The sequence below is a fragment of the Argentina anserina genome, chromosome 3 (assembly GCF_933775445.1).
Source record: "Argentina anserina chromosome 3, drPotAnse1.1, whole genome shotgun sequence".
Taxonomy (NCBI): Eukaryota; Viridiplantae; Streptophyta; class Magnoliopsida; order Rosales; family Rosaceae; genus Argentina; species Argentina anserina.
Genome location: NC_065874.1, coordinates 34,775,862 through 34,800,166, shown reverse-complemented (window position 1 = coordinate 34,800,166; position 24,305 = coordinate 34,775,862). Strand labels below are relative to the sequence as shown.

At 36.2% G+C, this 24,305-nt stretch overlaps 3 protein-coding genes across 4 annotated transcripts in view; 1 reads left to right on the top strand and 2 right to left on the bottom strand.

Moving 5' to 3' along the window:
- Positions 1-7,181, top strand: part of LOC126789122 (disease resistance protein At4g27190-like) — a 40,950-nt gene extending 33,769 nt beyond the window's left edge. Inside the window, exons 1-7 of one of the 2 annotated variants that reach the window (XM_050515194.1) lie at positions 88-513; positions 644-1,167; positions 1,260-4,177; positions 4,346-4,496; positions 5,086-5,279; positions 5,836-5,963; positions 6,694-7,181. In XM_050515194.1, coding sequence (XP_050371151.1) covers positions 665-1,167; positions 1,260-4,005 — 3,249 coding nt within the window. In that variant the 5' untranslated portion in view covers positions 88-513; positions 644-664 and the 3' untranslated portion in view covers positions 4,006-4,177; positions 4,346-4,496; positions 5,086-5,279; positions 5,836-5,963; positions 6,694-7,181. Of the gene's footprint in view, positions 514-643; positions 1,168-1,259; positions 4,178-4,345; positions 4,497-5,085; positions 5,280-5,835; positions 5,964-6,693 lie in introns of those variants that run through there. The other variant, XM_050515195.1, reaches the window with a different exon arrangement.
- An 11,331-nt stretch (positions 7,182-18,512) lies between these two features.
- Positions 18,513-19,844, bottom strand: LOC126787586 (mitochondrial dicarboxylate/tricarboxylate transporter DTC-like). Its single transcript, XM_050513438.1, has 5 exons — positions 19,668-19,844; positions 19,515-19,576; positions 19,067-19,398; positions 18,661-18,734; positions 18,513-18,554 (listed from the first exon to the last, which is right to left on the bottom strand). The coding sequence occupies exons 1-5, from the start codon at positions 19,842-19,844 to the stop codon at positions 18,513-18,515; spliced, it is 687 nt and encodes a 228-aa protein (XP_050369395.1).
- Positions 19,845-20,909: 1,065 nt separating this feature from the next.
- On the bottom strand, positions 20,910-24,089 carry LOC126786345 (mitochondrial dicarboxylate/tricarboxylate transporter DTC-like). The gene is made up of 6 exons (XM_050512140.1): positions 23,846-24,089; positions 23,578-23,661; positions 22,878-22,939; positions 22,341-22,702; positions 21,428-21,642; positions 20,910-21,299 (listed from the first exon to the last, which is right to left on the bottom strand). The coding sequence occupies exons 1-6, from the start codon at positions 23,960-23,962 to the stop codon at positions 21,243-21,245; spliced, it is 897 nt and encodes a 298-aa protein (XP_050368097.1). The 5' UTR covers positions 23,963-24,089; the 3' UTR covers positions 20,910-21,242.
- Positions 24,090-24,305: the final 216 nt, after the last annotated feature.

Below are 24,305 nucleotides of genomic sequence, written 5' to 3'. Positions count from 1 at the left end.
CTTGGACCATATAACCTTTAATTGAGAAATCACAATCAAGAATGAATCGTCCACATTCATACATAATTGGTAGAATTTTTCATTCCAATTCATAGGCAATGACACATGCCAAACTGAATGCTTTTTCACAAAAATCAATATCTATTTATCAAGATATATGCCAACATTTGATGAATAGTTAGTTGCGAATGTAATCATCACCCAATTCCTTCTATTCCACTGTGTTATTCTGTTCTTAGGTGCACTGAATCCTTCTCCTTTTGGCGTGCAGTAGATCCAAATAGTAAAAGCATAACAATTTCCATATTGCACATACACAACCAGACGCGTACCCAAAAGACTCAATTTCTCCAAAGTCATCTCCCTTCTTTGCTTTTCTGGATTTTCTCACCGGAAATCAGCTGCTTTCTTCCCGGCTATCAATTGCCTCCTCTGCATCTCCTTTTTCAGCAGCTCCACCATCTTCATCATCAACTTCTCAGGTTGTAAGCTTGGTGCTTCTCAATTAGTGGGGTAAGTTTTCATGTTTATGTTTGGCAAAATTTCAAAAGCATCTTATATTGTATATCACAAGTTCACAACTAGACGCTATCGCGTTATTCAAAGACTCAATTCCTCAAAGTCTCCTTCCTTCTTGATTCAGCTCCTTTGTTTCCGGATTTCAATGGCCTCCTCTTCAACTTCATCAGCTCAACCATCGTCATCATCGACTGCTCGTCCTTGGAAGTACGACGTGTTTCTGAGTTTCAGGGGTCCCGACACTCGGAGGGGAGTTGTATCTCAATTACATGATCGGCTGTTGTTTAGAGGAATTAAAACATTCATGGATGATCCAGATCTTCAAGTAGGGGAATCTATTTCTCCCACTCTCCTAAAGGCAATCGAGGAATCAAGGTTTGCAATTGTCGTTCTCTCTCCAAACTATGCCTCTTCTCCTTGGTGTTTGGACGAACTTGCAAAGATCTGTGAGTGCATGAAAGACCAGAACATAATTCTCCCGGTTTTCTATGATGTAGAACCCTCTGATGTACGGCACAGGAAGAGAAGTTTCGAAAAGGCCTTCAAGGAGCATGAAAGCTCTAGGCGACACACAGACAAGGTGCAGCGGTGGAAAGAAGCTTTAAAGAAAGTGGCTAGTTTCTCTGGTTGGGATATGAAGAATTACAAGTAAGCATCGTGATGAAACTAAGAATTTGGATTTCTTATTGAAAATTTCGTTATGCATGTTTGTTTGACACTTGATTCTTTGTTCCTTGTAGGACTGATGGAGAACTTGTCGAGAAAATTGTGGATTTTGTGCGCGAAAGAATTCAACCTTGTGGAATAATTCAGGTCTTATTGTCCACCAGAGATTTTGAAGAATTTGAATCAAGATGGGAGGCTACAAATAAAGTTATGGAGGCACTTTCAGATGCTGAGGTCACTGCCATCGGGGTCTACGGTATGGGAGGGGTGGGCAAGACAACCCTGGTCAAACGTGTCGGTTCACTTGCACACCAGAATGGAGTTCTTAGCCTTGTAATTCTTGCCCCCATATCCCAAATCCCGAACTTCAAAGAGATTCAACAGACATTGGCAGAGCAGCTGGGCTTTAAATTCCAGTTGGAGACAGAAGAAATTACAAGAGCAGCTGAATTGCATGAAAAGATTATGAGCAAAACTAAAATCCTTATAATCCTAGACGACATCTGGGAAAGGATAGATTTGTCAAGAATTGGAATTCCTAGCTATGAGGAGCTCAAAAAATGCAACTCTAAAGTCTTATTTACTACGAGAAGGTTGCATGTTTGTAATACATTGAAGAGCCAAACAAGCATTCATCTCAAGATCTTATCAGAACAAGAATCCTGGAAGTTGTTCGTCAAAAGTGCAGGAAGGTCTTTTGAATCCCCCAACTTTGAAAATGTAGCGAGGAAGGTAGCTCGAGAATGTAGGGGTCTACCGATTGCATTGATAGCAGTTGCAAGGGCACTCAGAGATAAAGAGTTGGAAGAATGGAATAAAGCATCTCGAAGACTAGAGAAGTCACAATCTCCAACCGTCGATGACAAGCCAGATGCCTATGTCGTAATAAGGTTCAGCTATGATTATTTGAAAGATGAAGACCACAAGTCATGTTTCTTGCTCTGTTGCCTATTCCCAGAAGATTATGAAATAGAAATAGAAGAGTTGTTCAGGTATGTAGTCGGAACAAAATTCTATCGGGAGGCCGAAACAATGGAAGAAGCCAGAGGCACCTTTGTTTCAATAGTCAAGTACCTGAAAGACTCTAGCTTGCTTTTGGATGGCAGGAGAAATGGATGTGTAAAGATGCATGATGTCATCCGGGATACAGCCATTCATATCGCGACATCCGAACGTGGGTTTTGGGTGAAAGCTGGCATTGGTTTAGAGTGTTGGCCGCGCGGACTAGATCAAGGCTGCACTGCTATTTCACTTATGAGTAACGAAATTAGCAAGCTACCCAAAGAAGAGTTGGTATGTCCGCATCTCCTTATTTTGTTACTAAATGAAAATTATGATTTAGATGAGATCCCAGAATCATTCATTAAAAGTCTAAATGAATTAAGGATCTTGGATGTCAGCCGCACTAGTATTTACGTATTACCCCAATCATTCCGTCTCTTGACCAATCTCCAAGCTTTGTATTTAGATGGTTGCTTCAAATTGATTGACATTTCCATAGTGGGGAAACTTCAGAAGCTTGAAATTCTTAATGTGAGCTCTCTCGAGGAATTGCCGAGAGAAATAGGACATTTGACCAATCTAAGGATTTTAAATGTCTGGAGTTGTATGACGATCACAATTCCATGTGGAGTGATATCAAAATTGCATAAATTAGAAGAACTGTATCTGGGGCGCTGTGAACTTAAGAGCTGGGGGATACGAGAAGAAAGCATGATTGTGTTCGGTGAGATAGCTGGTTTATCAAATTTGAAAACATTGCATGTCCGCATAGCTCATCACAAATGCATCCCTAACTATGTTGAAGCCAAACCAGATTGGGATTACTTTTCTATAATCATCGGCGGGACCATAGATGACTATTATATATACGAATCAAGAGATCGGAATTCAAGATCATTGATTCTGCGTGGAGCAAGCATAAGCATGTTACCTGATTGGTTTATCAACGCGGTGGCAAACAAAGTAGAGAAGCTAGAGTATGAAGACTCCTCCGGAGGATCCCTTGTTATGGAGAATCCCTTGCTATGGAGGTTACATGAGCTCAAGGTTCTCAAAGTATATGGGGGTAAAAAGGATGATGACGACGGTCATGAAGACCGGGAAGAATCGGTCAACACAACAGATCGGGTTCAAAAGGGACCACTATTTCTGAAGTTGGAAAACTTGTATCCGGAGGAATTGTGGGTTGGTGATTTACCAAATGGGTCTCTGGTTAATCTGGAGGTACTGAAGATACTTACTTGTGCGGTGAAAAATGTATCAAAATTTGTACAAAGTTTGCCAAGTCTGGAGGAATTAACTTTATCCCGCGTGAAGCAACTGGAATCTGTGTTTGGATGCCAAGGGTGTGAGCTGAAAGAATCAAAACTGAGAGAGGTGTCATTGTCGTACCTATATTCAATGAAGAGCCTTTGTAGTGGTCCTGCCCCACGCGTGATGTTCCAGAGTATTAAAATTCTTACCATCGGCGGTTGTGGGCTGCTGCAAAGTGTGTTCGCATCTGATGTAGCCCAATGTCTCTCTCAATTGGAAGACCTTACTGTATGGGACTGCCGCTCGTTGGAAAGAGTAATTGAAGAAGTGAAGAAAGAGAAGACGGCTCTACCAAAATTGAAGATCTTGGGTTTGCAGGAACTTCCTAAGTTGTATGGTGCAAGCAGCGGTACTGTTGATATCAAGTGTCCTTCATTGGAACACGCCGTCGTGCTGGATTGCCCCCATCTTCCGTTCTCAATCTCTTCTTACGACTACTCCTTGAAATCCTCATTAAGCCGGGACTTGTTTTCAGCCTCCGCTTCTGACTACTTTGGAAGTTGATGTGACCCCTTCGTCGGATCTGCTCGTCGGCGGCGGCGGTCTCTGGTGGCGGGTAGAGTTTGTGGTGCTGCTGCGTCTTACGACTTTCTTCATAGCCCAAGGCAGGGAGATTTGACGAAAGAGATCCGATCGGGTTGCAGGTGGCGGTGCTCAGTTGTTGAGTTTCAAACAGGTTCCACAGCCCCTCTGGTGCTTCAACTTGTGTTAGCTGATTTTCTCTTGAAAACAGAATTTACAAAGATTTCTTCTAGTCATTAACTCATTCCAGAGAAGCACTTGATTGACGTTTGAACTCATTCTAAACTAGTTCACTCTTTCACTCGTTTTTCATCATGTTCAGGGTACCTGTGGCTGCAAATCCAATTGATCTAATTGAAACTTTGCTGGATCGTGACTTTCAAAATAACCAAAGTCAGCCGTTATAGGAACCTTGGTGAGTGAAGAGATCAGTAGACATGCTCGATCGGGACGGCATTCAACTCTTGCCACTGGTATGCGTGTGTATATCAGATTGTTAACAAATTTTACAATACTGTGAATATATCAGATGACATTTGATTTGCAACTTGTACTTGTATATAAAATTGTTAAAACAATTCAAAAATATATACATTCTATACTGGAATTGCTTGTAGTGGCACCAGTCAAGTGACTTATGGTCTCATAATGATTGTATGATCATAGTTGTTCTACAGCATTTCTGAGTTTCCATCAAAGGCCAGACTAATATCCTTAAAGATGTTTCTTATATCTATCTTTCCCAATAACCGTATCTATCTCTGTATCAACATTTATACAGAGATTACCAAATCCGGAGAAACTATATTTAAATTGGATGGATGAATTGAATTATGAGTTTGGATGCGAAGGGTTTGAGCCAAAACAATCAAAACTGAGAGAGGTCAATTTGCTGGATCTAAGTGCACTAAGAAGCATATGTAATGGTCCTGCCCCACGAGCAATGTTTCAGTCTTAAAAAGTTTGACCATTTACCGTTGCAGGTTGCATTTTAGTATAGCTTTGTCTTTCGAATTCCTGATACTAGCTGATATTTTTTGTTTTTTTTTCTTTTCCAATTAGATGCCACCATGTAACTCCTTTCTACGCTATGAGTTATGAAGTCTAAGTTGATGGGGAGCACATGTACCGGTCATGCTGATGTGCAATAATGTTCCAAACTTGTAGATGTTTGTTCATCCCCAATTAAGCAAGTCTTTTGGCCTTAGCTCGGATGGGCTATCCACATTCGTTCATGTTGCCATGCTTGCTATTTTGTGAGTCGAAAATTCCATTATCTCCGTATGTGGTAGTAAATGGTGTAGAATTTCCCAGCTATTCCCCTTCAGAGTTTCAGAGACAGGACTACCTGTCTTGTTATCTTCATATTGTCTGACATAACAGGAAAAGGAAAAGCAAGAAAACAAAATTCTATTTACCCTCTGCAACTCCACAAATCTTAATGATTATCTAGCCAGTATCTTGGGTAGAGTTTGATTCTTACCCCTTTAAGCAGAATACATGCTAGTAAAATCTAAATATACACTGTATGATTATAGATGAATTGACAGTGTAGTATCACATTGATTTATAATACTGCTTTATTTATCATGCAAGGACAATCAAATTTTTTCTTTAGCTTAGTATGAAACAGTGTATGTACTATCTGATTATCACTTATTAGTTGGTCATCTATTTACCTATTATATTAGCTTAAGTGTTTAGTTGTCATCATTTTCAAAAATAAAAAAAAAGTGTTTAGTTGTTATATTAGCTTAAGCTTTGATATCAGGGCATTTGCTTCTCTAATATACTTGCTAAATGTGATTGCAGTGTTCATTGGTTATTAGTAGAAGGAAATCTCACAGCTATGGTTACTGCTCCTTCTCATGGATAGGCTTCCATAATGTCCAAGTTGCCCTTCCTACAGTTTTAGGATTGGTACCTAGTCAACGAACATGGTAATTCAAGTACTCATTAATATTAATTCTACCAGTATCATTCATTGCATTACCTGGTTTAAGTAATTATGTGCATTGCATGGTTAATAAGTTTACATGTGCTTTTGGTTAGTAACATAATTTGCAGAACACTGCTAGGTTGCTTTCACTGAATCAGCGTTGTTTTCAAGTATTTATCAAGTTTGTATCCGATGTTTGTATAACTGTAGTGTTTGTATGGTTAGCAAATCCAAGGTTTAATCATTTTCGAATTTTTACTTTTTTAAATTGTTGACTATATATACTTTCTTGAATGCTTGTATTATAATGTACTGATCCAAGGTTGGATGTTATTCCACTGCAATGAAGTAAAAAAAAAAGGAAACTTTTTGTCCTAGTTTTTTGGCTGTTAGCTTAAATTGTTTTGCTGAATCTTGTAACTTTTGGACATTTGTATATAATTTTCAACATCATTAACTGCTATCATTGTGGTACTGTGGTAGTCATTCTATGTTATAGATATGAACTAGTTTCAGATGAAACGTGAACAAAGGCAGTTTACCTCTGCATCTGCTGCCTCGGGCTATAGATCAATAGAATCAGTTTGAGACTTATACTGATGCTTTGGTTCCTAGGACTAGAGGACGATAAAAACAAATAATTGAGAAATTGTTGGTTTAACAATTTGAGTTGGGTTTTTATTTGTTTAGGTTATTTGTTGCCCCTAAACTTTGATTTCTGATTCAAGCAGGTCAGAGTTTGCACGGTTTGGTGGGGAGTCCGTTTTATGTAGCGCCTGAGGTACTTGCCGGGGGCTATAACCCGGCTACTGATGTTTGGAGTGCAGGGGTAATTCTTTACATTCTTCTGAGTGGAATGCCACCATTTTAGGGGGAAGACAAAGTCGAGTATAGTTGATGCTGTTAGGACAGCTGATCTGAGATTCCCATCTGATCCCTGGGATGGCATTACTGAATCAGCTAATGATCTGATTCGAGGAATGCTCTGCAAAGATCCATCTAAAAGGCTCACCGCTCACCAAGTCTTAGGTAGGTTAAACAATGATTGCAGTAACAGAAAGTGCTAAAATGCTAGCAGACTATTGCTTTTCAATACAGTTTTCCCATTTTGGGTTCCAGTTGCATATTTGATCTGTGGGAGGGGGTCACTCAAAATTGTATATTCTCATAAAGTTCATCAAGATAAGGTAATAATGTAATCTAGTGTTAATTTTTAGCAGAGGGCATTATTATTACTTATAAGCATGACAAGAAGATTCCGTTCTGATTGACACCTCTGGTAAGATGGTGTGTAGGTAGTCTTAGGAGAAGATGCATACAAAGATGGTGCATCTGTATGTGACAATTTATAAAAGCCTGCAAAACTGGTAATCTGGTAGTACGAGGGTAAATATTGATTGATATGTGTTGGTGGGAAACTACGAAGTTTCAGAAATTGACAAGAATTTCTGTAACTTTAGTAAATTTCATAGCATCCGCTCTTGAATTTCTGCCTCTTGAATATCCCCCACATCATTTGTCCTTTGGTTGAATTTGAATACTCCTCCCCCTCGTCTATGCTAAACTGTTTCCGCCCCATGATTGTTTTAATCTGGTGCATTAATATGAAAACTTGCTGGCAAGTAGAAGTTCAAACCTCCAAATGAGATATGAGATATTCCTTAGCTTAGGAGTTATCCGCGCTAATGCATCACTTTACTGTTTCTGATAAGTCCTGCACTAAATGCATGTGTTGCCGATTCTTGTCCCGCATAAATTTGCCAACATGTAGACAATAAGGTGTTGAATTAGGCAAACTCTTCATTGAAGCCTTGTTGGAAAACCAATATGAGCATAATTTAGAACCCAGAATTGCTTTATTTCCATGTTGTATACTTTGGCCTATATTATTCTGGAGGAAAAGAACAGAATGAGGAAAAAGATTTTAGTTTGCTTAGTTAGCACAATGATCATAAAAACCCGAGTAAATCAAGCCTTAGATAATTTTCAGTTAGTCTACTTTGGGTCCAATGGATGTTCTGGTTTCTGCTGGATACCAATTCATGATGTATTTATTTTATCACAAGATAGTGTTCTGAAAGTTATGTCATTCAAATTGGTATATACATGCACATAATTAAGTATGGTATTAAATGACCACACTTCAATTCAGAAGATGAGATCTGCATTTAGTTTCGCAGAAACAAAAGCAAGAATTGATGTGTAATTAAGTATCAAGTTGAATTCATTGTACATTAGACAAGAACATCATCGGTGTTCAATGAATGATTAAAGAGCAACAGAGGTATGATCTGAAGTATTGAAAGTTGACATGCAATTGTAAATCTATTAAAAGGTGACATACAATTCTGGATCTACACCTCTATATGCTAAAATTGTAGCAATATGGTAAGTTGCTGCTCCTAGAGGTTAACCAGTACTTGACTACCCTCCTGTGTCTTATCCACTTGCATTACAACAAATATCATCATTAGTGACCACGACAATGGTCACTAAAAGTATGAAATATGATATATATATATATAGTCATTAAATGTATTTAGTGACTAAATTTAGGTGGTCACTAATTTATAATCTCTTTAAAGACTACTATATTATGGTCACAAATTTTATATGCCTATAGTGACCAACATATTCGCCACTAATTCTATTTACTAATAATAATAGCTTCGGTTGTTCCATTGGCATTTATAACTATACAAAATCATTTTGTTCATACAAAAAAAGTATGTAAATGTTTGCAATACAAATCTGGTTGCACAAATTAAATTTGCTCTATATATATAGTATCAACTTCCATACAACTTATACAAATGTCATGAAAGCCATTTCAAGTTTTAAGAAAATACACACAAATCTGTAAGTTCAATAAGCTTTGAATAAAATGTACACTAATTGATGCCCTTGTTTAGTCTCTCAATATTTTCAATGATGCCTGCACATAATATGTATATCTAGATAAATTAAGGGTGGCATTAAATTACAACAAAACGTCTATAATCAGTCATTTTTACCACATCTTATGTGTAAAGATGTGTGTGTGTGTGTGTGAGAGAGAGAGAGAGAGAGAGAGAGAGAGAGAGAGAACGCATAAACTAAGTTGTCAAGCTATTCTATTATCACAGGGTATATGCTAAACTAACAATAAAAGATGGGAATTTGTATGCATTGAATATGTAACAATCAGTAAGAAAGGATAAAGAGAATACCGAACTGCAAAAGACCTCTGGGAGCAGCAAGAAACTGAAGTTGCTACTTTGCTGCACCTACAATGTTTACACGTGTTCCATCGCTATGTAATTTAGTCCACTCAAGCTCCCTGTACAAAACAAGTTAGAATTAAGAAAGCCTTTTACAAATGTGATTCTATTAAGAAAAAGGCTATTCCATGACAAGTATAACATTTTTAGTGAACTATTCTATGACATGAAGGCTGCAACCTACATATGTTAAACCATCTCCAGCACTAACATACAACTTTCAGTTTATAGAAAATAATACAATAAAAACAGCCAAAGGCACTTCTTCTGTTGATTTTCACTTTTCAGCAGAGCAAGCCCTTCAATATAACGCAGTGAAAGGTATGAAAATGATTTTGATGATAGGTTTTAATCCTAAAACCAAATATACATGGACAATAAGTTTTCTGAATTGTAATTCAATAACAAAAACCTAATACAATCTAGTCCAAAAAAAAACCAATAGGGTTTAGGATTCCTTATTGAAATATATCATCAACTATGTATAAGACTAAACCCAAAACGTTGTAATACTCTATCATATCCATATTTATGTTTCAAATTTTGTTTCAGTGAACTATTGAACATCAATCACTAATTAGACAAGTATTATGTAGAGACCTATACAATAGCAACTGCAACCTACTCCACCACTAACATGCTACTTTCAGTTTATATATAAAAAAAAAAACAGCCAAAGGCACTTCCCTTCTTTCGTACACATTAATGAGCTACTGGAACAAACATTTTTCTAAGCTTACCATGTAGCTTATTAAGGACAAGTTACCTACATGTTCAAATTCTAACAAACTTGGGATCATAACTCTTTCCTCACACTCTAAATCAATAACTAAAAACCTTTAATGTTATTGTTAACTGATTCTGATCTTAGTTTTAAAAATCATTTTGTGTTAGATTTTAGTTTTCTGGATATATTGATTGTTTATTTTTATTTATTTAATTGGTGCTGGAAGGTACAATTGATATTGGAATGGATTGGTTTCCAATTACTTTCTATAGTGCAAAGTATGCCAATACCATGACCATCCCACCAACACCAGGTTAGAAGTCATTTTCCTATGAAGAAAATTAGAGCACTACAGTACATTTTGGATCAGATACTTGAGATGTATATGTTGTTATGTTATATTCAAAAGTTTGAAAAGCTACGATCACTGTTTGATTAAAATAGAAGACTGGTATGTACAACTAGAAAATAGCCCGCGCGTTGCAGCGGATTTGACTCTTTTGCAATGAAGTTCACGTAATATGAAAGTAAAATTAGGAAGAAACAACCAAAACTGAAAATAAAAATTGAGTATTGGCATGGACTAAAAATTGAGTATTAGCATTGACCAAAAGTGCAATAAAAAAATTCCTTTTGTACAAATAAGATCGAGACCATTTTTTTTTTGTTTTACATTATTAAAAGTGCATCAAGTTCATTTATTTGAAGTTTCTCATGATTCACTTGAACAAAGGATAAAAGGAATATTTACTTCTATTTTTTTCATACATCATTATGCTAATATATCCATCTTTATAAAATATAGAAATGGATCATGATCATGATCATACAACATCAGAGATCACCAACACTTGATTGAATAAGAAGAAAAAACAAAATGAAGGCCAACATCGAATATAGGAAGAGTAGCAAAAGTTACAGGGAAGAACCAAGCACAAAAACTATATATCAATAGTTATATTAAGTATATTACATAAGCTTCTTTGTAAAAATAGGAAGCTCTACTGGATGAATTCATAACTTGAAGCCATTTACAGTAATGTCTTCCCAATTCCCACAAAAGAATAAAAAAGTAAAACAAATAGAATATAACGAAACATAATAAAATGAGCAGCAATTCTATCTCATTGGATGAAAACCCAACACCAAAATTCAATCACAAAGTTTGTTCAACTGTCGGAGGCACACTGATTAGCAAGTACATATAACTACTTCAGCAAGCAAGATCTATATTAGCTTGTTGATTCCCAATGAAATTCTAGAATCACTCTACTCAGAAGTCAGAACTGAGAAAAAAAAAGAATAAAGATTGAAGTACCTATTGAGGAAGCCACAAACAAAGAACACCACTAATTATCCTCAACGTGAAGATAAGACAGAATGCAAAAACTACATTTAAATATTATACACCAAAAGAATATTAGATTAGGCAAAAGTTCTTTAAACTTTAATATATATATTAGTACAATTGATACAAATTGAAACTTCAGCATATCTATTAAGTTCAGTTGATGACTTGATGTAAAGTGAATGACAAATTCAAAAACGAAGCATAAAAGTCTGGAAACGAAAGTAACTATATTGAGCCTCCTAGATATATAAGTAAAGCCTTATATCTCTACTAACATGAGCTAACTGTATTTTAAAACTAATCCTAGCTGTATTTTTAGTTCAACACAGTTTAGGAGTTTTTTTTTCTTCGTTTCCAAAACTTCATACCTCAAAAAGAATAGTTTTCACGGCTGGTTAAAAATGCAGACTGCCGCTTACCGTTTTGATACACATGGTTTAGCAAATGTTTCTGGGAAACTCGGGTACCTTTCTATGCTAAAAGAACATAAGCAAATGCTTCAGAGTTTCAACTTTTAAAATTTCTGTCTTATTGAGGTAATAGTTTATAATTAATAGTTAGTCAATTTTGGCTGTTGTTTTTGGATTTCAACTCTTACATGCATTTCAATAACACTGATGTTCAATTGTACATGTTCAGTATGAGCCATGGAAAAGTAATATCCAGCAGCTGAGTAAATGTTCAAATTTCACATGTTACTTCATGTCAACCAGTTTTTGTAAAAGGTCTTATTTTAGGAATCACCATTAGTGGAAGACGGAGGGATTCTGAACAGAATGCTAAAGGTAGCAGAAATAATAGTAAAATCATTAATTTACTTTGCTTCAACTGTCAGTAAATGAAAACTAAGTTGTGTTTGGCAAAGGAAGCAGAATAAACAGTATATGGTGCTACTGTGGTAGCACAGATAGAGCATGAGAGGGACATTCTCTCTTTGCTAATATTTTAATCTGCAGCATTGTTTATAATTTGGCTTGCTTATGATGATTAATGTATAAATATGAAGAATAGTGACATCAGTTGACAACATATGGTTTAGTGTAGTGTTAACTACTTAACTGTACTACTGTACCATCAAGTATGATCATGAGCTATACTCAAAGTCATATAACCAATAATATGTATTGAAACAGACATAGCACATACAAAAACAACTATCTTAGAGTGATGTGCATATGATACTAACTACTAATCTAGTGATTTGTCCATTTCATTTAAAAGAAGACAAAAAAACTTGGAGACAATCCACAAAGTTGAAGATGAAATTCAGATACATTTAAGAATCCATTAGCATGAGAAACATATCAAATGAAATCTTTGATGAAGCTAAAGTATACATACCTTCTTAAGGAACACCAAAAAACCACAATTTGGTTTTCTATTTTAAATAAGCTACTATTAGTTTTACATCAGTACTACAACATGTTTGATCAAGCAAATGTAGTTTTATGGTTCTTTTGACATGCAATTAGAAAATCTCCTGGACACCTCTCAAGTCATCAAAAGCTAGTGACATAATACGGTTATAAATTTGCTTGAAATGTTAGACATTATATGCATGCATAAAGACAACCAAGTATTTTGTCCTGCAAGAAGAATACGATCCACTTATTCCAGGATACACTAAAAAAGAGATGAGACATACCTTAATGAAGCAATCCTATTTATATAATAAATGCAGCAACTTCCAATGTGGATTCATTTTTTATGCAAATGAATCAGCCATTTGCTTCATCTCAGGAAGAAAACTTGAGAGCATTATAGTTCACCTTGCACATCACAGCTTGATGAACCTATTCAGTCTTTCATTACCATACCTGAAACAGAAATGGGGCTTGCTAATGTAAGGTTGAACCTAGTTGAGTCATCCCTGATATATCCGCAGGAAATATATCAACTCTAGATCAATTGTAATTTTTTTTTTCTTCTGAAATTAGAACATAAAAGTTCTATTGGTTAGGATTTCATAATCAATGTTTGATACCTATAATCAACCAAGCCAATAAGATTAATTGGTGAAGCTCATGATCTTACAATTGATAAGCATTTTAAGAAGGCTACTACACCTAAAAAGCTACAAAATTGAACAAAGAACTAATAAAGTGACAAACCTGACTAAATTCTGTACAATGTAATCAAAATTATAGAACTAAATTGAATGAGAAAAATCAACAAATACTTACAGAGAGGCATTTCAGCAATTTGTAGCTGAGGTGTACAGTAGGAAGGTTAGCAAGAGAAGAGAGGTCTACAGTATGATAGATATCCAAGCATTGCCATGCGCTATTTATATGAGTAAACCACAGTTGTACATACCACGTAGATAACCATCTCTTATCCTCTATGTGAATCGAACGGTTCAAGTACCTGTAAAATACATATGAGTTATTCCTAGCAACAACACTCAAAAGTGAAAACCAATAGCAACAACCCAAAAGCTCCTTTACTAACCGATCAAGAGAGTCGGTAGATAAACTAAGCAATCACCAATTACCTTGGTACCTTAGTACATGGACCACAGTAAATAAACCAAGCAATCACCAATGCTGAAGGCAAAAAAAAAAAGGATACAGAGGTCTACGATTTGTAGTTTAGAGATGCAACTTAAACTAAATCAAATTTAATTTTTCTTTCAAATCTTACATTGAAAATTTACATTGATTCTGGAAAAAAGAAAAGAAAAGGTGCATAGATTCTAGAAATTATATAAAATTGTACCTTAAAACTGATCCAATCTCGGCTTGATTCTTCATTCATGGTCTCAATCTCTTTTGATCGATGTGCATCACTCGACAGAGAAGAAAAATCTCTTGAACCAAAGAAGATACAGTATATTAATACAAAAGGTACACCAAAGTTATTCCTACACATAAAACATATTAATAAGAAATTAAAAGTCTAACAGGAGGTACAGTATCCTTCAATCAAACACCAAATCACAAATCATCTTACAATGACATAGTCTCTAAGTAAATTATAGATACAATTTTAAAGTAATTTGATTTGTTTAGCACTAAAACACCAACAATTATCAGTATATTTGGTTACAGTATACAAACCAAGAACTGCATACATCAAGAAAGCACAAAAACTTAAATTAGAATAAGCAACTGAGCATAACTTCTTGATTCCACCGTGAGGCCTCACATCTTCAATGAAGTACCCAAGGGGAGCTTTTTTGAGTTTGGTGCATTTAGTATTGCTAGACTTCTACTTGTTTAGTTTAGTTTTCCCACCCCTGTAAAACAGATCAACTAAAGAGTCAACACCAATACAAACTGAATAATAGAGTGAGAGGAGACACAAACTACATCCATATAAATTGCACAGAACCAAGAAGCCTTGGCATTTAATTCAGAATCAAGTAGAGTGCTAACATATATGTATACAAAATTGATAAAATTCAAGTGGGACTACTTTAAAAACTTTGAAACCCATATATAAAAAATTGATAGAACTCAGGTGGGACTACTTTACAACTCTAAACCCTATCACATATATAGCTAAAATCCGAAACGTATGACATATATACCCCAATTTAAAAGCCAGGTGAATGTTGTCTTTTGGTCTTCATATACAATCCCCTCACTTCAAGGTTTTTTTGTTGCATGAAATCAATATTTGAATCAAACCAAAATACCAAATTAGATGACATAAATGAAGCAAAGGATATTAAGATTCGAACAACCCTTACTGATATAGAGCAATTCATAACTGTATTAATCTGACATAAAATTGGGTGAAGTTATAGTTAATACATAATTTATAGGAGATGGGTTATGGGTTATGCATTATAGCTCACACGAATAGGGAGATCAAACAATGTACCTTATTTTCGAGCAACAATCTGAATAACCTGGGAAAATAAAACTCAAAATCAGAGAATTTGTTATGGGTCTCTGTATGTTGCGATCAGAGAGAAATCACAAACAATCAATACCTACTCATAGATTAAAAATTTGTCAATACCATTCAATATAAATAGTCATTAAACTTCGTAGAACAGTTTGCAATTTACTATCACAAAATGTACAGGTTTGGGTGATAGAAAATAAAGATCTTATGTAATTATCAAGTCAGATAGAAAGTAAAATGCAATAACAGTATAACACAGTAAGTCTTGCAGCCTACCAATATTGACTGAGTTGGTAAACAATTCATAAAAAAAAACACAATTGCAGAAAACAAATACAAATCCAAATTTGCAAACCCTTCTTACAAAAGACCCAAACCAGACTGCATATGATTATGTCCAAAATTAAAAGATATATGTACTATTGTTTTTCCTATTTCACTGCCTTCTTTTTGGTTAATTACCTAATTTTGGTTATGCCAATCTAATTGAAAAGAAGAGAACTTGTACTGATTTCTAGTTCTGCAAATCTAATTGAAGCCCAGAAATCAAATAGGATTTCTCAATGTAATGCTCTTTATAATGATTTCTCATGTCTTCAGTTGTTTTGACCAAATCCTATTAAACCCAAACATCTAAAATCGCAAAAAAAATTAACACCCAAGTATATGCTCCATCATCACAGAAAGACCCAAATCCTCTTAATTTCTTACTTGAGCAAGAAAAAAGGCTGCCGCATGATCATTGAAATACAGTTAAATAATCAATGCCCAAACATCTAAAATCGCAAAACATCCAAGACCCAAGTATATGCTCGATCATCACAGCAAGAAAAAACTTCGAACAAAAATTGAACCAAGTACCAGAATCAATTAACATACCCGGAGAGAGATCGCTTCTTCTATCGCCATTTGACCTCGATCTCTGTCTCTATATCCCTAACGGAATACCAGAATATGAGGAAGATTTCTAATGAACTGGATAGAGGAGGAACTAACCGATCAAGACTGCTATAGAAGCTTCAGGAATCAGGAGAACGACGCGAGGAGGTGAGAGTTATAAGAAAATGATGATTTGGACTTTTACACAGACGCAAATGGCAAGAGTGCAGTTATAAGCAGAGGGAAGGCATAACCGTAATTTACGCGCGAGTTGGGAACAGTGCTTAGCTACAGTGCACCGACCAACTCAAAAATAGTATATAATAAATTGCTAGATATTATATGTTTTTTAGAGCCATTTCTTATAATCACTTTAACCGGGTTCTTGAGTTTGATGTGTTTCAAGTCTCAACCTTTGTCTACATAGCCAAAATTACAAGGGTCGTAATTTCTAGGGGTTTGTTATCAGTTGCCTCAACTGCAACAAAGAACTCATAGTGGAATCTGACTATAACCCAACCACATGGATAGAATGTGGTCTGCGGACTGGGCTACCAATGTGAGTAAAGAACAAGCCTGCTGTCGGATTCCGATCGAGTGACATACAGTAAGAACATCAACAACACAAGTCTATTTTTTGTATGTAGCTTAATATATGCACATACATAAAACTGAATCCTACAAAGGTTAAAACAGACGATATTTCAATGATTCTGCATAGTAGACATAAAATTGTTGTGGTTCTGCTCAATCTGCCTTTATGTCTACTTTATTATTGTTTTACTTCCCTTAAAGATCATTTTCTTAAAAAAATTATTTAGCAGTTATTAACGAAATAATAAAAAGAATATATCATTATTTCTACAATGTTTTTTTATCATTCGATAAAAAGAATTTTATCTTTATGCTTAATTTCATTCTTTATATATTCTTTACTATGTTCACCTGCTCATTGAAATGCAAGAGTGAGCAATACCATTTTTGTTTGTTTATGTTCTAAAGGAATTAATTTTGTACTGTTAGTTTAGATTTATGATCGTTGTATAAAATTTTGATGTTTAACTAACAAAGAAGGTGTCAACAAAGGGAATGGGTAAGGCAAACAGGTCTAAATTGGTAGTATTTTTTTGTCACCAATATGAGTTATATGACAATCTTGCTTCCAATCTATTGGACCATGTAACTGGATATGGTGAAAGAACTATACATTGGAAACAGGTCTAAATTAATAGCATTTTGTCACGACCCCGCAGCGACGCGCGGGCCTCTTGCTAGTAACTTATAAGCAATAACTTTCTTAAACTAGATAAGATATTCAGACAAATACTGCAACAATTCGAAGATGGCAGCAATGGGGGAAGGAAGCATCAGATTACAAGTTAGTAGAGTTGTTTATGTTCCCTCATTGAAATAAACATACCTTGAAATTTATACTCAATTGATAAATATAGAGGCCGAAAACTATTAACCAAATAGTGCTAGATATGCTAGTAATGCTACTAATCATTTTTATTTCAGCCCAATTTAATAAAAAGTTAAATTCTAAGCGATTTAGATTAAATACCGATACTTGCGGCCCAAATCATTTTTATTGTTTTCATTTAACAGGATTTGCGGGATCCTATTTGCATAAGGAAGTTGTTCGCCAAAGATCTTAAGTTATCAAATCGGCAAGGAATTGAGAATCCTTGTTGTATCCGGAATCAAACTCTCTAAATGAAGGAAATATATAATCTTTGAAGAACAAAAGAACCGCTGAAACTCTAATTCGATTAGTATATAAAGGAGTGAAAAGCATAGAAGAATACATAACTCTTAACATACAAATCTAGCACATCCGCTAAAAAAACTCATATGACAAACCCTATTCAAGTCCTCCTCGAGGCAAACCGGCGAACAGTCATCCAATCCACTAAAGACCTCACGTCCTTAGCAATCCAGTTTTACCTACATTGAAGCTTTGCTTACTCGCATCTCATCGGATAAGTATCGATGACGACTTATACCGGGAAGTGAAATAAGGCTTGGACAAACCAGGCGACCTACAGGCGAATCTCACGAGGTTACAGTTCTCACCCTCGTCACAATCGTTAAAGCATTAAAAGTCAAGACAGCGCAATCACAATCAACACCGTCTCGTACGCAAGTACCGGTTGCCTACGCATGCTTGAATTCAAGACGTTCGATTACCTAAAATTCTAGGGAGCACGAACAATCTTTCCACTTGAAATAAAGGGTTGACGATAAACAAAAACGATCACGTACGTAATAGAAGATGCAGAACAAGACATGCCAAACTACAATTTTACAGATGATCGAAATCCAGAATCAAACTTGAATAGGTTGGACTTAGAGAAAAGCATAGGAGATCCAAAGAGTGAGGCTCGAGTTAAGAATACATGATAATTGTGAAGTGATTACAATTTGGCCAAACCAATTCATCCTCAGCTCATCGCCAAAAACTGAAAGACAGGATTGCTAAGCTTCAATTGACGGTTGGGAATTTTTGCTGGAGACCTTCTAAAAAAACCCAGAATAGCATAATCTTAGGTGCGTTTCGAAAAAAGAGACCAGAAAATCCTGCAAAAAATGCCTGGGGTCCTTTTGATTGTAGAGTTTGACGCACGGAACTGAAGGAGCCTGCATGTATTGCCAGTTGCGCACAAGCAGCGGCAGAGAATGCTGAGATAGCCCTTGCACCTGGAAACAAATAGAACACAACTTCTTTCATTAGCCTTTTAGTCAAGAACAGAGCTCCATTCAACTCAGTAGTTGCAATCAAAATGAACACTATTATGGAGCCAATCAATTCCTTTTGAAAAAGAAACACTTCAAAACAGATCCCCAACAAACTATGGAGTTTATTCATGTACTAGTTATACCTATCAGCCTACAATATAATACACATGAAGGAAAGTAGAATGCCAAGCTTAAATAACCAGAACATTCTAGTATTTCTTGGACCTCAAAAACAAAAGCAGAAGCTCTGAAATATTGCCTAGACTCTCAAGTAACAAGGAAAGAAACTATACCAGATTTAGCATCCTTTTCGCTAAAACCATGAGACTCGATGAGATAATGGAGACTTGGATTATAGGCTGCAACCATACCCATGCCTAACCCAGCTTTTGTCTTCAACCAAGGACCTCCCTCTCTCAAGATATGCGACACACTATACTGACTACTGATTCTCCAACGATCTGCAATTGGTCCCATGGATACAGCCGTCTTATGCTGATTGACTAAATCGAATGGAAATCTGAGATACGCAGCAGCTGTTCCAGCAATCAAACCACTAGCAGCTTCCTGATACAGACTTGGTCGCATACCATCATTTCTATCAACTACTTCTCCTCTCAGAATGCTACATATATAATTACAGCAGAATATTAACACTCGAGCCAAAATCGTAGATGCATGAAAGAAACAAAATCGATCGGCTCTAGCTAGCTAGTAATAATTTGTAAGTTAAAAACTCACTTGTAGAATCCAAGTATCTGACTAAAAGCAAAAGCATCAACCAAAACCATCCCAGGAATCCACTGTCAGCAATTAACAACAAGAAAATTAGTAACAATAATGAGTTGCACATATAAAAGACTAGTCTGATGTAATGGTGGGATTAAGGTGTACGTTGCGATTGAAGCAGTAGAGCACATAGTTAGGATGCTTTCTATAACGAGCGTCGTGAAGGCTGGACATTGAATAATCGATGAAGCCATTTAAACAGCCGGAAAGAAGGCCGGCGACTCCGCCATTTACAAATGGCTTGAGCACTGAAGCAGGAGCATTCCCTTTCTTCTCTTCCATACTCGATCTTCAAAAATTAACCTCTGCGGCTCTGCACCTCAGCACCTCTCTCTCTCTCTCTCTCTCTCTCTCTCTCTCTCTCTCTCTCTCTCTCTCTCTCTCTCTCTCTGTTTGAAATTTGAAATGGGGACTTACACTAACAAAGAAAGAGCTTTTAGAGAGGAAGCAGAAAGAGGAGTTCTGCCACTCCATTTGTAGACTCGTTTTGTTTTTGTACGTACAGTGTGACTTATTGCACAGATGCTCCCTTTTACCTAAAATTTCTCTTTCCATAAATATTTACCCCGAAACTGTATACCACTTACCAATGAGACTAGGCATTTACCTTGAGTTAAAAAGGAGAAGCCATGGAGTTCAATTCCAGCCCCATCTACAAACAAGTTTCGTTTTTGTAATTTTTTTTCTGATTGTAGTAAATAATTTGTCCAACATGATTGTGCTCCGGCGACATGCTTTATAGTAGGAAATGCGCTTATGGTTCTCGACTTTCATGTTTGGGTTCTGTTCTGATGTTAATCAATATTTGTTGATTTGTTCAACAATAGTTCCACATTCCTCACTCCTCATACTAGAAAACAACAGTGCTGCGGAGGCAACTGCTTTGACAGAAGTTCTGCACGCCTTAGTTTCTCCAGGATTTTAAAAGATATCGTATAAAAAAAAGGATTTTAAAGATATTGTCGTCGAAGGTGATTCAAAAGGTCATGCTGCTACTGGTTCTACCTGTGTTCCTTGGCCAAAAGCCTAGTCCAAGACATTTCTCAGTTGTCACAGATGCTTTCTATTTCCATATTTCTGATGGACAACCTAAGAGAACTGGAAAATTCATGTGGAAACAATTAAAAAAACTAGGTAGCAGTAATAATGTTAGTGAACTGATAATCAAATGGGCATCAAAACATCGATTGATTTCAACACCATGAAACCCATAAATGAAGTTCCAATTTTACTTTTGAATGCAACAGGATTGCCCTGCTTCCAAATCCACATTTCATAATTAATTTCAATAAAAAAAAATAACACATTATGCATACAACTTCCAATTTGCAAGCGTTGGAAACAAAGTGCAAAACTTGATGCTCAAAATGTCATTCCCCTGTTTTCTGGTGTACTGTTACAAAACTTATTTCACTTCAACATTCTTGTGCCCGTGCCTAATGAGAACATTTCTTAACTTCAGAATCAGCAGGGGTTTAATGTCCTATTCCAAACACGCCCGAAGAATTACTAGTACATATATTTGAACTTCAGTGAATCCTACTCCAATCCTGCTATATAAATTCCAATAATTGTTTTGACTTTGTGGGCGTGAAACGGCCAACAAGGGGACTACAACATAACTAAAAATTATTGTTTGTAATTTGAACTCAATACAGTAGCATCCATCCCGGAAGAGAATTACAACCCAACTTTAGTTTCCAGCTTCTGGAGCTGGTTGAGGAAGATCCATGTCATCTGCACAACCAAGCATCAAACAATCAGAATGACAACAAGAAAACACGGAGTCAATAAAATCATTCCCTGTGCAAAACCCAAATTGAGTGTTCATGCAAGTAAATGAGTGAAACAGAGAAACAAAGTACCATGACATGTGGCGCAATTCTAACACAGTATACTGGAAACCCAGTGTAAAATTTAAATGGTCCTCCTGCTTTTAGGGTTTTCATGGCACAATCAAAAGAACCAGTGTATGGATACTTCCCCTCAGCATCAGGTTGCATTTTCTGAATCTGGGTTTTCACATAATCAAAGGGCAAACTGCACGCTGCAGCAAAAAAGCCCGAAACACTACTTGCACCTACACAGAACAGGCATCTGTCAATACTACCAAACAGATCATAGGAAATACGAGTATATGAAACAAAATGGCAGTCACAAGTATGTCATGGCTTTAAGTTCTGATATCTGAACTGCACATTGAATTTCCTTAGAGCAGTGTAATTTTGTGTCTAATGTTATGCAAGATGTTTAAGCAAAAAAAAGGCCCTGCAAACATATGATTATGAATTGATGATGCAGAAAGAGGAATACATTCTTTCAAAAAAAAAAAAGGAAGAAGCATGTTTGGAAACTATATCTACCGCTTAATTTATAAAACTTCAAAATTATACAAGAAATTAGTCATTACATTCTTTTTTAAAAAAAAGAGGGATATATATTCAAGTAGCATGATTGGTAATAAATCTATTGTTCAGTTATAAAACTTAAAAATTATACAAAAAATAGTCATGTGACATTATGTTCAGAAGAAAGTTGGTCAATATTACACGTAGCAAACTCCAAACATGCCATAGCATATCAACAAAAATTACTCTTCATGCCATGTTAACGATACGGTATACTTGGAATTCTCACATGAACTATTAGATGGATAAACAAGCTTCATGCAGTAAAGTTTTGAATTTAACCAAGTAGAACCTCAAAGCCCAGAGTATGAAAGTCTAATTTATCATATATATATATACACTACTACTACTACTAGGAAAATAGACTTACCCAATACTGTAGTAGCTTCGCTACAACCAAGGTTATCCTTGAAAAACTCAACACCTTGGTCATAAGAGGCAAGCATTCCCATGTTCAATGCCATTGCTCTTACAACAGTAGGGCCTGCACCTTTCCAAAGTGCCAAAACCCCTTCATCTGAAACAATACGACCAAGTGCATGAAAAGCATTTGTATAGTTACGACGCTGTGCAAGGGGTAAAGTGGCATCCGCCTGCATACGAATAAGAGCTAAATCTGCTGGACTTCCAACAGTTGCTCCAATAGCACCAGCAGTTAGCCCACACAAGGCTTTCTGGTACAGAGGTAGGGGCTTCCCCTCATTGGCCTCAATTGCTTTGTTTGTCAAGATCCTAACCAAAATTTAAGAATGATAATGTTATAATCAGAATACACATAAAACCACAGGAAACTTACTTAACAAGATTAAAAAAAAATTGAACAAACCATATAAAGCTTTAAAATTGAAGAAAAAAAATCTGTAGCAGGATATACTCTGACACGATTACTGAGTGCTGCAAAACTCACCTGAATGATCCAAGACGAGCTGTGGTATATGTAGCTTGTCTCAGCAGTCCGGCGGAGAGACCCTGCACATAAGAATATCTCAATTAGAAAAAATTAATCTAGCATGCTCTCATTGGTATGAGTAACTACTGTCAACCGAAAGCATTTTGCCACATTTTCAGCATCAAATCTTAGGTGCAATGAAAGGCAACTGTCAAGGATTTGATAATTTTAGCAGATTTTTAATTTGAAACTATTTGGTAAATATCACATTTTAAAAAACATGTAACAAGATGCAGTTGATGTAAGAACTGATCTTTCTTCCTAACCAAAAAATCCATCAAGGTATATCTCCAAATAAGAACCTATAGTTCTCATCCCGTGTTCCACATAGATATGTATTAATGTCTCAGCCTGTTAGCTATGTTCCCACGAAAGATAAAACTACCTCTGTAATCTCGCTGAACCAATCTAACTAATGTTAAAACAGTCTCATTCTATTTAGAATAAGGAAAGGACTGCATCTCTGATTGGCATCAAGAATTCTAAATCATTTCCAGTTCCTACAAGTAACTTTACTGCTAGAAATTCAAAGCTAATTTTAAGATCCCACACCTTGATGCGAGACCTCAAACAGATACAAAATCTTCATTCAAACACGTGCAACAGTAAATATCATGTATCGAAAACCTCAATCTCCTTAAACAACAAATAAGCTTACCTTATACAATGAACCGAAACCTTCCTCCTTGATCATGGTCCTGGCAACTTGTCCAGCTGACCCCTGACCCAGTTGAATTCTCACCTACACCAAACCAACACAACCACATTACACCACTAAGCCAAATCAAAATCCGAAACACACCCACAAATCACAGATCTGAAACCCACCAAAAGAAACCAACTTTAAGCGTCTAGGAAACATGGGTCCAATCCAAATCTCACAAATTGTAAGAAAAGGTGGAATTTTTGTGGGTTTAAAGACGCACCTTGATCATATCGATGGGTTGGATGACGCAGGTAGCGAGCATACCGGAGGCACCGCCATTGACAAAAGGCTTAACGGTTGGCCAGACACCGGTCTTGGGCTTATCCTTGTCTCCCATAGTTTGGATTTGAACTCAGAAAGGACAGAGCTCAAAGGAGAGGAGAAGAGAGGAGAGATTCAAAGGAGGCTGCTTTAAAGTTGCATAGAGAGAGAGAGGAGGAGAACACAAAGGGGGAGAGAGCACTATTATAAGCAGTATAGAACAACCACACTCTCTCCTTCCTTTGCTTTCCTCACAGCCTTCAATATTAACTACAAGATTTAAATATTAAATATATAAGAAACACCTACTTGTATGACCTCAGATGCCCAAATAATTACACCCACATTAGCTTGTCTCAAGTCCAACCATTTTCTCATTTTTTATGGTAATAAATCTAATTTTGTCCTTTGAATCTATA